Genomic DNA, 17590 nt, shown 5'->3' with positions numbered 1-17590 from the left:
GTAGCTCGCGTCGTAATAAATAATAATATAAGCTCCTAGATTTATTTTAGCGCGAGTACATTTGGATTCTTTAAATATTTTGTTGATATTTAATATGATTAAATACATAAAATTTTATGTGTTCTGTAGCTCCGCAGCTCTTATGGTACAACCGCCACTGGCGAGTTTGCAGATTTTTTTTCATAAAACACTTAAGCAGTTGAATATTATTAAAGAATTAAATTAAAATTCAGTAATACAATTTCTGACAGATGTCAAATATAATTTCTGTAGACACAAACTAAAATATAGTTAGTTAAACATCTGATTTCATTTAACTGGCCGAAAACAAGTGAATTCACCTAATTGAAGCCAAGATATCTCATTGAACTTTAGACAATTGAATTTTTCTTTAATGCGATCAATTGTACCCAGTTAGTATAGTCTAAATTTTCTGCTAAAGGTAAAAAATTTATAATAATTTGTATATAATGTGTAGAAAATTTATATTATATGTTCATTTGGCCAACAGCATATTTTAATTATTTATGTCCTCAAACAATTTTATTATATTGGTGGTAAATTTCATTTTGTTCCCTTTCAGAAGGTCTCCAAAAATTCCATGTTGAGATAATATTAGTAAACAAAATATCCCTCTTATTTCTCCCTTTTGTAATTGTAATATGAATGATTGATAGAAGATGCCTATAATAAATTAAAATTACCTGAATCACACCAAATTCCACATTGCTGCACTGCTCTGCTGGGCAATTTATCAACCAGTTGTCATCTGCTGTGATTTATTGCCCAGTAGCCCAATGCAACTGTGATCGTTTTTCTTTACCCGCACTCGCATTCTTCAACTGAGCGTATACATTTCTATCACCTCCACGTTTAGTTCGACCAGTCCTGTATATGGGTATGGCTAAATAAATATGAGAACAAGTTTTTCAAATATTTCAATGCCGAGTTGCTGCGTCAGCGACCGAACCTGGTACATACTATAAATCTGTTGGTTCTTCAATTGATATCGGAAAGACTATACCTATATATACCACTTTCATTTTCGTTTATACCTCAAATACTTAGGGGTAACAGCCGAAAATTTTATGTAACATCGAACTTATTGGTAATAAAGTAAATTTTCAAATGCACATAGATCTGCAATCGTTAGTACCCGTTAGTATAGTTCTTCCGAAGTCAATTGAAGAACCAATATCTTCAAGGTATGTACCAGGCTCGGTCGCTAAGCAGCAACTCGGCATTGAAATACTTGTTCCCACATTTATTTAGCCATACCCATATACAGATTTGGTCGATCGAAAAGTGCAGGTGGTAGAAATGTATACGCTCAGTTGAAGAATGAGCGTGCGGGCAAAGAGCAATGCGCACTGTTTCTCTGGTCCATTGCATTGTCAAAATTCAGTTGTCGACTAGTCGCCTAGCAGTGCAGTTCGGGATTGCGGAATTTGGTATGATTCAGATAATTTTAATTTATTATAGGCACCCTTCTATTAATCATTCATATTAAAATTGCGAAAGGGAAAAATAAGAGAGATATTTAGTTTACTAATATTATTACAACATGGCATTTTGGAGACCTTTTGAAATGGAACAAAACGAAATTTACCATCAATATAACAAAATTGTTTGAGGACATAAATAACTAAAATATATTGTTGGTCAAATGAACATATAATAGAAATTTTCTACACATTATACAGGGTGTCCCAAAATAGAAGGCCATACCATTAACCACATATTCTTTGGATAAAAATAATGTGACTTTCCTTATGCCATTTTTTATTTGGGTGTCCCTGTTTCAATATACAGGGTGTTAAAGTAACATTTTAAAAAACTATTTTTGTTGATAATCCCATTGTTTTGTAAGATACACACTTGAAATTTTCTCTTATCAACCAAAAAATAATAGTCTCATTCAGTAATAGTAATAATGAACAATCAACATAATACTTAACTTTTTACCTAAATAACATTAAATAAAATAATTAATTAATTACTACTAATTTAACAAATGTTCTACTTGACCACCCTCCTCATAACACATGTACGTGCTCTTTTAAGTAGCGAAAACCTTATCTTTTGAAAGATATTCTCCTTTTGCCTAAGTTCATTAGCTCCCATTACTATTCTCTCTCTGAGATGGTTAATGTCGTTTATTTCTGCAGCATAAACCATACCTTTCATAGCACCCATATCTTTCATAGCACCCCAGAAAAAAAATCCAATGGATTAAGGTCAGGAGATCATGGTGGCCATTGAATAGGTACATCTTGTCCTCGACCAATCCAACGATTGGGAAATAGATGGGTATTTAAATACTGCCGGATGTTTCTACCATAATGAGGTGGAGCACCGTCAAGCTGCATCCACACACCGTCACGTACGATAATGGGTAGGTAAATCATGTAAAACATCTCGGAATTCATTTTGCAGAAAATTTGAAAATTATGCTGAATTTAAATTATTTGGTATGAAAAGGGGACGCAACAGAAAATTATCCACTATTCCCGCCCAGACATTAACCCTGAATTGATGGTGTGCTACAATGGTTGCATGGGGATTCAAATCCGCCCATACGTGGCTGTTATGCATGTTTGTCAATCCATTTCTTGTAAAGCTTGCCTCATCCGTGAATAGAATTTTTCTTACGAAGTCCCTATCTGCATCATGCTGTGTTAACAACCAACGACTAAATTGCATCCTAGAAGAAAAATCTTGGGGAAGAATATTTTGCAGCGTTGGATGTGATATGGGTGCAGAAGTTGGGATTTTAAAGTCCGATGAACATTCATTTTTGTACAGTTTTCTATTTGTTGGCAAACAATCCTTGTATTTGTGCTTGGTTCTTCTTCTACCAGTGCTAAGATTTGTTCCTCTTGTTCGGGGCTTAATTTTCTATGTCGGCCGCAAATTCCGGACTTCTGATCCATAAACTTTCCAGTTTCACGAAGATGTCGATCCAAATTTAAGAAAAAGTTCCTTTTAGGATATGGTCTGTTGGGATAAGTTTGTGCCCAACGTCGCTCTGCTAGGCTTGCATTTCCATTGCATTTTCCTAATAAACATAATAAATTATAATTAAAAAAAAATATTTTTAATTTATTTTTTTTATTTTAAATTATAATTTTTCAAAACTAGCAAAACGTAAAACAGTGTTTTTGTTATTTTTTTGTACTGTCAAAGTGTTTCACGAAAACATTTTCTTACAATGTGGTAATACTTTTTCGTAAAAGTAATTGATGATGAGTTAAAATGATCGTTAGTGCAGAAATTACCTAACATTAAATCCATATCTGCCATATCTGCAAAAGTCAAATTAACTACTGTCACCCTATTAGCCATATTGTCTTAAATTAAAAACTTAACCACTTCTCGATTTGCCAAATCAAAGAATTAATAGTAACTAATGTCATTATGTTGACAAGATGGACATTTGTTTTCAGAGCTCACTATTTTTTCCTGACAATCATCGGCTGCTAAGACATTTGTAACCCATCAATACATGTCGTTTTTCTCCAAAACAAACCAACAAAACAAAAATTAAACAAAAATTTACAAGAAAGATAAAAAATGGTCAGAAGAAAATTCTACATTTGATATTTCAAGTAAAAGCTGCACAGTTAACTTAACCAAACTAACCATTTTAAGGAATGTCTAATAAAAATATGCAAAGTGTAATAGGCGTACTTAGAAAATAATTTTGAGGCTAAAGGGTACTGCATCCCTCATTAAAAAAAGGTTACAATAATTGTTCAAAGTATCTACTGTTCAAAATATCTACTATTTTGTTGAGCATTTAATCAAATATGTTTTTTATATTTTGACCAACACTATCAAGAATTCTGAGTTTAATGTCTGAAAGTTTGCATTTTTCAAGTTTACATATTTTGCATTTTAATAGGGAGCAAAGATGAAATTTTACTTAACTAATTAAAGGGCCTCATCAAATCTATTTATATGGAAAATGTTGATTTTAAAACATTATTTATAGTGCTATTTTGTGGCTTCCATTTTTATCACTGAAACAGCAACAAAAACTTCAAATTTCAAAGAAACCTCCATTTTACGTCTACCTGTGGCAAATTTAACAGGGTTTAAAAAATCAAGTTAATCATGTTCCAAAATGTGGAACTTCTAATGCCTATAATAATATTTTTTTTTTATATTTTTTTATGAATTGTTAAGTAATGGATAAGATAGGTTTTTTCATACTTGAACGAGTTGTGAAAATTGCATCTTGTCATGTTTATTTTCAGAATATTTGATATTTATATCAATTCTATTAAGACATAAACTAGTGAAAACTGCATCTTATCATGTATATTTTCAGAGTATGTATTTGATATTTTCTAAGATGCTGAAAACACTAATTTTGTTTAACATAAAAAACACTGAAATAATACATTTTAGATTTAAAATCTATTTATGATATATAATAAGCCTTATATTCAATAAGAAATTTGGGAATGCAATAATATTATGTGGATATGGTCAATTTGAAAAAAAAAAAAAAATTAAGATGGGTAACCTAGAAGAAATGTAATGTGTAATTTAAGAATCTTTGAATATTAACGTTTTATACAAATACGATTTTAATTAGTCCCTCCCTTTAAAATTTTCCAGACCAATATAGTTACAAAGTATCGTAAAGGAGCTTGTGAGAATTGTGGAGCTATGACTCATAAGAAAAAGGATTGTATGGAGAGACCACGAAAAGTGGGAGCAAAATATTCAGGTGCAAATATTGCACCTGATGAATTTGTTCAAAAAGATTTATCACTAAGTTTTGATGGAAAGAGAGATCGTTGGAGTGGTTACGATCCATCAGAACATAAAGCTGTTATTGAAGAATTCCAAAAAGTTGAGGAAGCTAAAAGGCATTTAAAAGCAGAGAAATTGAATGCCAATGAAGATACTGATGGTGATGATGAAGATAAAGATGAGGATAAATATGTTGATGAAGTGGATATGCCTGGAACAAAAGTTGATAGCAAACAAAGAATTACTGTAAGGAATTTAAGGATTCGTGAAGACACGGCAAAATATTTGAGAAATCTAGATCCATCTTCAGCTTATTATGATCCCAAAACTAGATCTATGAGGGAAAATCCCAATCCAAGTAACGATGACACGTAAGTTAAATAATAGTTATTTTTGTATCTAGTGCACGAAATGCTACTTTGGTGATCGAGAATTGAATTTTTTAACGAGGCGAAGCTGAATTAAAAAATTATTCGAGACCACCAAAGTAGTTCGCGCACGAGATGCAAACAATATTTTTTCTACAAACAAACCCCCAAAACCCCAATATCCCGAGCTGAACCTGAATTATCTGGTTTAGGAATAAATATTCGTTCGTGTACTGGTTGTAGGATTAATGTTAATATTGTAAATAATAACTAAAGTTATTGTAAAATTCTATCATTATTTTAAAAGTATTTAATTGTTATTCATTTAAAAATAAATAATAATTTGGAGTTTTGCTTCATTTTTTCAAAGATTGAAATACAAAACTCTTATTAATTTACATGCAGTGTGCGAAATACTTCGCACCCTAGTGCGCGAAGTATTTCGCGTATGGTGTCATGGTAACGTAAGAATCCGAAAAAAAGTGTCACTTCGCATATTGTTGTCAATGCGCAAACCTTGTCATTTTTTGACGTTTGTAGAAAAAATTATTTCAAGGTTAATCATTTATATTTCAGATTTAAATTTAATATAGATATTTCAGATTCTTATAATTCTGAAAGATAGGTAGTTGCTTATTTGAAAACCAAGCCTCCAAGTTTTTTAATTATCATATTTACAGTATATTTTAATGGCCATTAGAATTCATTACCATTAGAAGCAAACCTTATGTCAAAGTTATCCTTCTATTTACATATGAGATAATAGAGTGTAAAAAATCATATGATAATTTTGTCATGCCACTGCATAATTTAGTATCATTAATAGAAATTTCTTGTTGATAACTACAACTTACACATTTAAATTTTTTTTTAATTTAAAAATTTATTGATGTGGCATAGTTTCCGTTTTTTGCTAGGGTCATCTTTAAGAAAATAATTTTGATTAACTAAAAAACAGCTTAATTTGGTCAGCAGATAGTATGAATATGATTAATATTTGGAAATCGTAATATATGTCAAAATTTGACATAAAAGAATGCCTACTAAGTTCTCAATTTTTTTATTCATCAAGTTGAATTGAAATCTTGCAGATAAGATTTCAAAATCAAAGTGCAGTGGATTCACACTTTATTAAGTGCTATGGACGAATGAGTTATTTTCAACCGTAGTAGCATTTTAAATAGACAGGTACCACTAATCCTAAAAAACCAATACGTCACTTTGAATAATTGAATACGAGTTTTTAGTATTTTGTTCAATTATTTATTCGGTTTTGTAGTACGTGTGCCTGTACCACGAACTGAATAATTAATTGAACATAACATTAAAAACTCATATTCATTCAATTATAAACAATATTAAAGTTAGTCTTATAACCAAACAGTACAGTAGGTCACTCTCGATGTAGGTCAGTGGTCAGGAGCAGTCCGAAAAGGAGTTTAAATAATGATTTAAAAATATTTTTTCAGTGTAAATACTTAAGCATTTAAAATTTATTTTTCATCGCATATTCATATTCTACTCTTTTTTCCCTATCTTCCCTTAAAATTGATGACATTATCACTGAATCATCCTGTATATTATTAAATTTTTATATTTTAGTTACCAAGGAGAGAATTTTGTTCGCTTTACTGGTGACACAACAAATCATGCAAAAGCCCAAGTATTTGCTTGGGAAGCATATGAAAAGGGAGTCGATGTTCATCTTTTGGCAGAACCAACAAAACTTGAATTATTGAAAAAGGAGTATGAGAAAAAAAAGGAACAATTTAAAACCAAAGTACAAAGCAGTATTTTGGATCGCTATGGTGGAGAAGAACATTTGCAGGCTCCTCCTAAATCGTTACTTCTAGCTCAAACTGAAGATTATGTTGAATATTCTAGATCAGGTCGAATAATTAAAGGAACTGAGAAAGAAGTAATAAGATCTAAATATGAAGAGGATGTATATATTAACAACCACACCTCCATTTGGGGTTCTTACTGGAAGGATGGACAGTGGGGCTATAAATGTTGTCATTCATTCATCAAAGTAAGTTTATTTTTATAAAAAGTATTTTATATAAGAATATTTTATCACCAAATATATCTTAGACCACTTAGACCATTCCAGGTTCATACTTTATTTTTACACAATACGAAAAATAGATTTGTTTTTAGACGCATGATTTTTTTCAAATCAGTGGAGTCAATCAAAAGTATTTAGTATGTACAACATATATTTTCCACTTTTTCTTGAAAACCCTAGAAAAATAAGTATAGTATTTTAAAATCGTAGGAAAATTACATAATTTTGCTAAGGGTGCAGCATCCAGTTAACAAACAAGGCGATGTCATCTAGTCTGTCATGCCAATGGGGATGTCAGGTTAGCGTGAAAATATATATTTTTGATGTTTATGCAGTCAAAATCCATAGTTGCTTAATGTTTAATTTTGAATTTAAATTTTTTCAAGACATCATAATTGCCGCTATAGAAACAAAAAAAATCTATTCTTATATGCCATAGACATTAGGTTTTTTTCACGAGTGAAGCCATATGTTGTAATATGAGTGAGTGAAGAGATAAACTACCATGTGACAACTAAGATAAAAAGAGATAGAAATAGTAACTACAAGTTAGATATTCACCAATAATCAGTCGCGAAAAAAAGCCCTATTAGTCTACATATTACCTATTACATACAGGGTGTCTCACGGTGACGGCCCATTAGAATTATTTCAGAGACTACTTCGATTTGAATTTTGAAAATTTGGGATATCGGATTTTCGGGCATGCCCTTCTCAACTAAAATAATGGCGTCCATGTACCACTTCCGGGTATACCAGAAGTCGCCATCAATTTGCTTATTTTAAATGGAATGCCATATACAGGGTGTCCCTTTCATGTTTCAAAAAAACTTGTGTGCAGGAAAAATAATAGGGATAGTTCATGTAAAGTTTTTTTCTTAGACACCCTGTTTTCGAGATACAGTGTGTTGAAGTTGTTACTTTCCAAATGGTTTTCCTTAATTATCTTTAAATTGTCTAAAGATAAAAATGTCAAAATTTGTACACGAGTAAACATCAACTGTGCGTTAAGAATAATGTGCAAACGTTTTTTTTATGAAAAGCAGTGTCGCCGAAACAGGTAATTGGAGGGATACAATTGAAAAAAAATATATGTTAAAATTCAAAATTTATAACATTTCTAAATGGTTCTGTAAACTCTAAAGCATACTACAAAACAAAGGTATACTTGCCAAAATTCGGTAGCATGTACCATTTTCGAAAAAAATGAAGTTGCATAGAAGAAAATAGGGGACAATTTCAGCATCTACTGTAGTATTTCGAGTTTTGCTCATTCATTTATTTAATTGTGCAGCTGTTTTGTTCTATATGTTTCCTAATATTTTTCTGTTCTTATCACTTTTTTTAAGCATTTATGTCCATCAACAATTCAGTACATTCAACATTTGTTTATTTTAGTAATGGTAGTGTAGTAGTTTACAAAATCTAAAATTACTTATTAATAGATAATTAATTACCATAATCCGTTTATTTTGGTTTACTTTCTTAAATGTTAGTTTACAAGCTGAAACTTAAAATAAATTTTAATTTTTTTTTATAGTTAATAAAATGTTTTACAATTTAACTGTTTCATGTGATATGTAAGAAATTAAAATTATAGTCTGAAATGCAAAGACTGTTGGTAACTAAATGTCTTCAGCTCATTCAATGGTAAAGTCCAATTTCAATTTAATATTTTGTTAATGTACTTGTGCCGCTTTATCTGAGCAAAAAAAAATGCAACTTAATTTTTCTCGAAATTGGTACATGCTACCGAATTTCGACAAGTATACCTTTTTTTTGTAATATGCTTTATAGTTTACAGAATCGTTTTGAAATGCAATAAATTTTGACTTTTAACATATTTTTTTTCGATTGTACCCCTCCAATTACCTGTACAATTTTGATGTTTTTATCTTTAGCCGATTTAAAGATAATTAAGAAAAAACATTTGGAAAGTAACAACTACAACACACTGTATCTCGAAAACAGGGCGTCTAAAAAAACGTTACATGAACTACCCCTATTATTTTCCCATGAGGAACTTGCACACAAGTTTTTTTGAAACATGAACGGGACACTGTATATTATTGCAATTTTGGTTTCTACGTGTTATTTTAGGTGGACTTTTATGAAGTTTCCCTTCAGTGACAGTGACTAGCTTCAAACCGTGTATTTTATAGTAAGAAAGATAAAGCAACAATATTTATAGGGTGGATAGCTAGACCACCATACCATCCATACTTTCAAAGTGGCTTAATTGCATACAGGGTGCTAGAAATTTAATGCCGAGTTTAGTTAACTTCAAACCTTCATAAGTCGGTTTCACAAAATTGTACATGTTTCACGGCGTCACTAGGATGAAGAGCAGAAAGTAGCTTAAATTTGTATGGATGCATATCATTAGTTCTTAGCATCCTGTCAATGGACGCTCGTGAAATGCCTAAATCATACTCTGCGGCGCGAGTTGACAATTCTGGATGAACATTAAAATAGGCTAGCACATTATTACATTATCTTCATTTGAAGTTATTGGTTTTGGTAAAACTCTTTCTGCACAAATTTGACCATACTCTAGTTGATTTGCTAAAATTCTTCTTAACTTTTTTCTGCTCATTGCTCAAGAAGATTCACAATTTTTGCAACATATTATATGGACAGACGAGTCAAAATTTACGAGAGAAGGTATTTTTAATAGACATAATACTCATTTGTGGACGTCTGAAAATCCTCATGTTATCCGGGGAAAAAACTCAAAATAAAAGCGTAAATGTTTTTTGTCTAATTAACAACAACCAAAGGACCCCCCCAGAATCCTTATGGGAATTGGCTCCCGGTTAAATTCTCTGAATTTTTAGTATGTTATAGTATTCATGGTCCTGATCAAAAGTCCTCATGGGCACAAGCCTCCAAAACCCAGAGATTTCGAGTTATGGGCCTCAGAAAAGTGCTGGATGGATTTTTTGAACTTTATGGATTTTCCAAGTTCCACATTCTCTAACGTACTTAACGGGATGGGCTTACGGTCAACTCGGCTGGTTTGACAGTATGTTAAAGTACTCTTCATCCTGATCAAAAGTTCTCATGGGCGTGTGCCCCCAAAACCCCTAGATTTCGAGTTATAGGCCTCAGACGGGCGCCTGGGTGAATGGTTCGGACTTTTTCTGACTAATATTAATCCCGTGAATTTCACGTTCTCTAACGTTCTCTAATATATGGTCTATTGATGAATCTCAAATCGGGGAGCAATGCTCTCAGCAGAAAACCTTTCTGCTTCAAATGATCCTGACATGACCTAATATTACTTGGAACATGTATGTTTGCGTGGATGAATACAGCAACGCAAACTTTCGATGAGAGACAGTGCACATTGTGAATTTGCTGACAAACTAAACATAAAGAACTCCTAGTTTGCGAAAGCACATTGATTCGCATAGCCAATGGATCTTGTTCAAGTAGACGGATTTCTTCATTGATCAACTGATTGCAATTAAAACATATACGAGTGAGATCAGTTACATCCAATGGTGGATGACCCATCATGTCATGTCGTGCGATCGCAATATTTCTCTTGATGGCATTTTCATCGGCACCTACATGGGGCATTTGCCTTCGTTGAAATCTACGATCGCAAACAAAGCAGTTCATTAAACGGTTAGCCATAGTACAGGAGGACAGTGACTTCCTATGGTTAGTTCTCAAAAGAACTGATTGGAAAAGATTTATGGGAAAACTGATGAGAAAGAAGCTCTGAAAAGAACTGTTGATAGAAGCAAAGGGATATTAATAATCTTTGATAGAAAATATCTCTGCGATAACTTTAAAATACTGTCAAATCAGCCAAGTTGACCGCGAGCCTATCGCGTCAAATACGTTGAGAATGTGGAACTTGCAAAATCCATAAAAGTCCAAAAAATCCATCCAGCACCTTTCTGAGGCCCATAACTCGAAATCTGGGCCCATGAGAACTTTTGATTGGGATGAAGAGTACTTTAACATACTGTCAAATCAGCCGGGTTGACCGCAAGCCTATACCGTTAAGTACGTTAGAGAATGTGGAACTTGCAAAAATCCATAAAAGTCCAAAAACGTCCACCCAGCACCTTTCTGTGGCTCATAACTCGAAATTTAGAGGTTCTGGACGATTGTGCCCATGAGGACTTTTGATCAGGACCATGAATACTATAACATACTAAAAATTCAGACAATTTAACCGGGAGCCAATTCCCATAAGGATTCTGGGGGGTCCTTTCTTAGCATATCTACGAAGAAAATTTAAATTCCGACAGATATCTCAATATTTTGCAAACGGTTGTGGCAGATTTTCTAGATGATATAGCTTTAGACCAACTAAGGAAGTGTTGGTATCGATTAGACGGGGCTCCACCTCACTGTCACAATCAAATCGATCAACAGTTGATGAAGATAGATGGATGAATGCCTAGGACTGTGGAATTGGCCACTCCATTAGATTTTTATGTTTGGGGAGTAATAAAGCAAAAAGTTTATTCTACACCCGTTGCTTCAAAAGAGGATTTGATTGCTCGAATACGAAGAGTGTTACATGAATTTCCTGCAGCTGAAATAGCAAAAGCGATGACTGATGGTGTTATCTCTAGAATCAACAAGTGCTTAGCTGTTAATGGGGATCATATTGAACACTTATGAGTTTTTTAAGTAATTTTTTTATCTTAGTGCATTATTATTATCAACATCCATAATTAATGTATTATTATGTATGAAGTTGATTTTTTAGAATTCTTCTTAACTTTATTCTGCTCATTGGTGGAAAATTGGGTTGTCTCATTAAAAACTGTAAATGTTTTCCTTAGAATCCCATTGCAACATCTGTGAATAAATAATAATAACTGGTGACAGTTTAGTTGTTTGTTTTGAAGTTTTGCTAAAAATTCCACAGCTAACTTCGCAAGAAATTACATGATTTTAGGTGATTATACAAAAAATAGTAGACAACTTAAAAACTAGAAGAGGTAGGTATAGGGAACCCTGATACCGTTTGAAAGAGAATAAAATTGTGTATGAGAATATAAAAAAACATACAGGGTGTTCCATTTAAAAAAAAAACGACTTATGACGGTTTGAAGTTAACTAAACTCGGCATTAAATTTCTAGCATTCTGTCTGCAATTAAGCCACATTGAAAGTATGAATGGGAAGCTAGCTATCCCCCCTATAAATATTGTTGCTTTATCTCTCTTACTATAAAATACACACGGTTTGAAGCTAGTCACTGTTTCTCTCCATTGTTTTGAAAAAAAAAATAAATATTGAAAATGGTTAATTTTAGGAAAAGGGAAACTTCAAGTCCACCTAAAATAACAGGTAGAATCCAAAATTGCAATAATATATAGGGTGTTCCATTTAAAATAAGAAAGTTGATGGTGCCTTCCGGTATAACCGGAAGTGGTACGTGGACGCCATTATTTTAGTTGAGAAGGGCATGCCTGAAAACTCGGTATCCCAAATTTTCAAAATTCAAATCGAAGTAGTCTGAAATAATTCTAATGGGCCGTCACCGTGAGACACCCTGTATATGGATTGTCAGTTTGTATGAAACAATCAGAATCAGCTCTATAAACTAAGAATTATACATTTGTCACCAAATTTGTATACAAAATACTATAACACTAAGTATATTAAAAGTACAAAATTTTTATGATGCGAACTTTTGAACTTGGTGATATGATAGCTAATAGAGAGGTTAGGTAAAGGGCCATCCATAAATTACGTAAGATTTTTAGGATTTTCTTCAGTTCATCTTACCTAATGTTTTTAAAATTTTTTGAATCTAAAAAATCTAAAAAATTAAGCAGATGTATCGATTAGGTCTTTGTGAACTAATTTTATTACATGACAAACTAGCAATATTTACCCGATACTTTGAGTCTCAGTTAAAGATTAACTGACCAGGGGATTAGACTGTACATATACTGAATTATTTTATAATAGTATATTCACAGTCTAATCGCCTGATCAGTTAATCAAGCCTTAACGGAGACTCAAAGTACATACCACAATTAATAGAAGTTGAGCAGTGAAAGTAATATAAAATTGAATAATTTTGTAAGTATACTGAACTGAATACTTTTTTTCTCAGATCATAGTATTAATTTAGTATTATTTAATAAGTAGTTCAGAATTATATTGAAAATTATTACACCTAACAATAAAATATGATACCTTTGATTTATATAAAAATGAAATTAAAAAACATTAATAATAGGCCTCTTGCACATGCTGGATTTTTTTATATTAGTTTACATATTTAAATATGGCCTTATTTAAAATTATTAATTATAAAATTTTTTGTGAAAAATTCTACTCGAAAATTGACTAAATCGTACGTTGAAATTTGGAAATGAGCATCCTGTAGGGGCATGTCCTAGAACGAATTGCTGTTGGTGCGACGTCATCGGTAAGTAAACTGGCCGCTTCACATTAGAAAACGATGTTGGTCCTATTACTTCTTAAAAACATTTATTATTTTTAGTTTACATACGATACGATAACGATACTGATGTGTTATTATATTTATTAACTGGTTTCCATTATATTATGTAGGTATACCTAAATATGCACTTATGCAGCAAAATAATTAAGTCTGTGTAGGTCTAATATTTAATTTTTACGACTTTAGTTCAAGTGAGCTTTCCCCGAGGAATATATTATGCTACCCGAGTAGTCTATTATTTACTATCTAAATAATATTTTGAATCTAAATTTGTTATTTTAAATAATCATAATTAGTTTTGTTTTTTAAAAATTCTTAAGAATATTTGTAACATGACCGAACAAGGTTATGCTGAAGCCCAATCAGACAATTTACCGAATGCCATGATGATTGCGGAGTTTTTTCAAAAAGCATTTTATTTTATTCGGAAGAAATAAGGGGAATAAAAGCAAACAGGTACGAAAATGTGATTTATAGATATCTACATAAATTTATTTTAAAACACATTTTTTTCTGGCGTTTTTACTGATGTATTTTCACACATCGGTACAATATACCAGTAATAGTATTAGACTAGACGGTATCTGTTTTGGCTTGGGTGAATCGTATATTCACGGAGATTTTTGGCTTTTTGGCTTTCAAATATCACTAGAAATGAAAATTTTTCTATGCTCTCCTAATTGACGGATTCGAATTTTCAAAAAGCATTTGAAAGCTTGAGAGCCCTTCTATAAGTGATTAAATTTTCAAGTATCTAAGGGCCTTGGTTTTTGCTGTGCAAAATTTTTAATTTTTCAAAATCTGGATTGTAAAATTATTATGCAAAATCTATCTAACCGATTTTGATGAAATTTAGTGTGATGATTCTACATAACATGAAGTTTTCTTGAGCCAAGTATGAAAGTTCCAACTCAATTTAAAGACCTCAAAAAGATTTCCTAAAAAGTAATGTTTTTTAACCCCATATTTGGCGATTTTTTCGATTTTTACAATAATAATCATGATTCATTCGATTTGTAACTAGTCAGTCTGTAAAAAATTTAATTACAAACATTTTTTCCTCTTCCATTTTCGTCTAAAATGAACTCTTGAAAAGATACATAATTAAATAGGAAGAAAAATATGAAATTTTTCGAATTTTGTGCTGCCAAAAGGTAAGCCTACGTTTTTTTTTATGCGCATAGAAAAATTTTCATTTCTAGTAATATTTGAAAGCCAAAAAGCCAAAAATCTCCGTGGATATATGATTTACCCAAATATGGACTTTTTGAAATAGATGCTGTCTGGACTATTTATATGGTTTAGAGAAGGGGTCGGCAACTGGGGGACCGCGGTCCAGGTCCGGACCGCGGAAGGTAAAATACTGGACCGCCAAAAATTTTTTGAAGGTATAAATTACTTAAATAAATTATTTAAAAAATGTTTTTTTTACGTTTGAGTGCCAAACTTATCATTTTGTGTGAGTGTTTTGAGTTCTTAATGGTTAGTAAGCAGATTAAATTTGAGTCCAAATTAAAATAAAAAATTTGTAAGAAATATGATTTTTTTTCTGGACCCCGTTTAAAATTTTCAAAAGTATCCGGACCCCATCTAAAATTACTTGCCGACCCTTGGTTTAGAGGGATTTGCCATAGTTATTATAAGTTTAACTTCACAAATTTACAGTATATAAGGTATCGTACTGCTTATTGACACCACTTCACACATTTAATAACTAAAGCAGTCAGCTGCACTGTCGAAACACGTTATTGTATATGTCGCGCTTGCCATTTACTTACCGATGACGTCAACGTGTCCCAGTCCATGGCATTTGCGCGTGAAGTGAACCGATTAAAACTTTAATATCTAATAACTTTTTAAAAATAAATTAATATAACAAAACCTTTACACATTGTTTGTAGTATTAAGTGTATATACAAGAACTATTAAAATATTTTTTTTTTCTGCAAGAAGCCTATTGCAAAATCTTCGATTTGTATAAAAACTACGTAAGATAAGGGGGGGGTGTAGGGGTTGCGAAAAATCTTACGATTCCTGACAGGGTGAGGGGAGGGGACAAAAATCCATCAAAAAAAGTCTTACGTAATTTATGGATGTTCCCTAACTGTGATAAGTGACAGAACCATGTGCAGCGAGAATTTTTATGGTCCGTTTATTTTATCGATTGTTGCAATCAAGACGGATGTCACAGGTCTTGTATTTTCAAATTTTGCGAATTTTTTTGTTACTTTCTGGACACTAAAAAATTAAAAAAAAACGGCTTAATTTTTCCAATAATGCTGAATAAACAAATAAAAAATATATGTAGCACATTGTTTCATAATAGGTACCATGGACGTCAATATAATTCCCTTTATTAATACAATTTTGATAACTCGACAACAGCGTGTTCGTCTTTTATTCGATTAGTATTGAAACTAATTTAGATTGCTTTAATTTTAAATTCAGTAACTATTAAATATGAAATAATATCAATTAATACTTTTCTAATGATGTGTAACTAATTCCTCTTTAATTGAAAGTGAATTAACTGAGGTTCAAAATTTATTTAGTAAAATCGCTTCATATGAAATAAATTAAATATTTGCAATTAGAACTTCTTTCAGCATGTTAGTGATTAGGAAAATATTATTGGAAATTTGTTTCAGAATTCATATTGTCTTGGAGAATCAGGTCAAAAGATAAATAAGTCGGTGGAGTCTAATAAAATAGAAAATAACGGAAAAGAAACACATAAATCGGATAAACAAAACGATACTTCAAGTGAGGAAAGTGTAGAAATTAAAAATGAGAAGAAAAAGAAACGAAAAGGAAAGAAGGAAAAGAGAAAAGACAAGTTGAAAGAAGCTCTAAAAGCTGAAGAAACAAATAAAAAAAATGCCGATAAGCTTCTTGCAATGGACGAAAGGAAAAGGCCCTACAATAGCATGGTTGAAGTTGTAAAACCAACAGAAGAAGAAATGGAAGCATATTATTTAAAAAGAAGACGAGAGGATGATCCAATGAACCAATTTTTATAAGTGCAAATCTGTATATTTGTTAATATAATATGTTTAATTTATAATTGTTTTATCTGTGGTTATTCGTAACAGTACTCCATCGGCAACCATTCTTCCTATAAATTTTGCTGTGTTCCTTGCATCATGTAAACCACAATGTTCTCTTCCTTCAAAATCCAATCCTAATTCCTTCAATGCTCCACGTAAACCTTTCGGTCTACGTAAATAATGTTCCTAAATCAAAATTCAAATTGTTAAACTGTTTGAAAATACTAAATATAAGTATTTTAGTAAAGCTATTTGTACAATCCGTACTGTATTTGTTGATATAGAACCAAGAAAAAAATAAGTCAATAAAGTTCTATTATGGTAACTACTGTAACAATTCACCGCAGCAGGAGTGTGCCTTGAAATTTTCTGCCAATGTCTTTCTACCTCGGGTGTCGAATGCGGTTAATTCCAAGAAAGTGACACAGGGGTCTTCTTGAAATTTTATCTCAACAAATGTCATACAGACTGTACCTAGTTTCTGGTATCACTCTTTGAATGAGATTCATGTTCTTTAATTACACGGGCCGACAAGATTTTAACCCAACAACACAAATTACTTTCCCAAAGGATTTTGGTGTGCTGAATTCAAATCCAAGGTGCAAATTTCGCAATTGGTTCACGAAATGTCGATTCGATGATTGCGAATCAAGATCGAAATAATATCGATACATCAGTACTCTTGAAAATTTTGCCATCGAAATAATATTGAAACCCCGCCCATTCGAATCGATATAATATCGAGGAGTCTTGGCTAGTCGAAACGATTTGCTCTCTTCTTCTATCACGTGTATTGACTAATGCTGTTTCTTTTCAACATTACAAATATGTGTTTGCATTTGTGTTTTGTTTATTTTTACGTATTTAACCTAACCAAACGTGAAGTATCAAAT

General features: G+C 31.9%; 1 protein-coding gene across 3 annotated transcripts in view; it reads left to right on the top strand.

Annotated features, from left to right (window-relative positions):
- Positions 1 to 16711, top strand: part of LOC108915554 (pre-mRNA-splicing factor Slu7) — a 25339-nt gene extending 8628 nt beyond the window's left edge. For all 3 annotated transcript variants that reach the window (XM_018721618.2, XM_018721617.1, XM_018721619.2), the window contains exons 3-5: positions 4627 to 5135; positions 6735 to 7164; positions 16299 to 16711. In XM_018721618.2, the coding sequence (XP_018577134.1) occupies positions 4627 to 5135; positions 6735 to 7164; positions 16299 to 16670 (1311 nt within the window). In that variant the 3' untranslated portion in view covers positions 16671 to 16711. The remainder of the gene's footprint in view (positions 1 to 4626; positions 5136 to 6734; positions 7165 to 16298) is intronic.
- The last annotated feature ends 879 nt before the right edge of the window (positions 16712 to 17590 follow it).

The sequence above is a fragment of the Anoplophora glabripennis genome, unplaced genomic scaffold, assembly GCF_000390285.2.
Source record: "Anoplophora glabripennis isolate ALB-LARVAE unplaced genomic scaffold, Agla_2.0 scaffold1459, whole genome shotgun sequence".
Lineage (NCBI taxonomy): Eukaryota > Metazoa > Arthropoda > Insecta > Coleoptera > Cerambycidae > Anoplophora > Anoplophora glabripennis.
The sequence above is the reverse complement of the archived record's forward strand: the minus strand, read 5'-3'. Positions and strand labels throughout refer to the sequence as shown.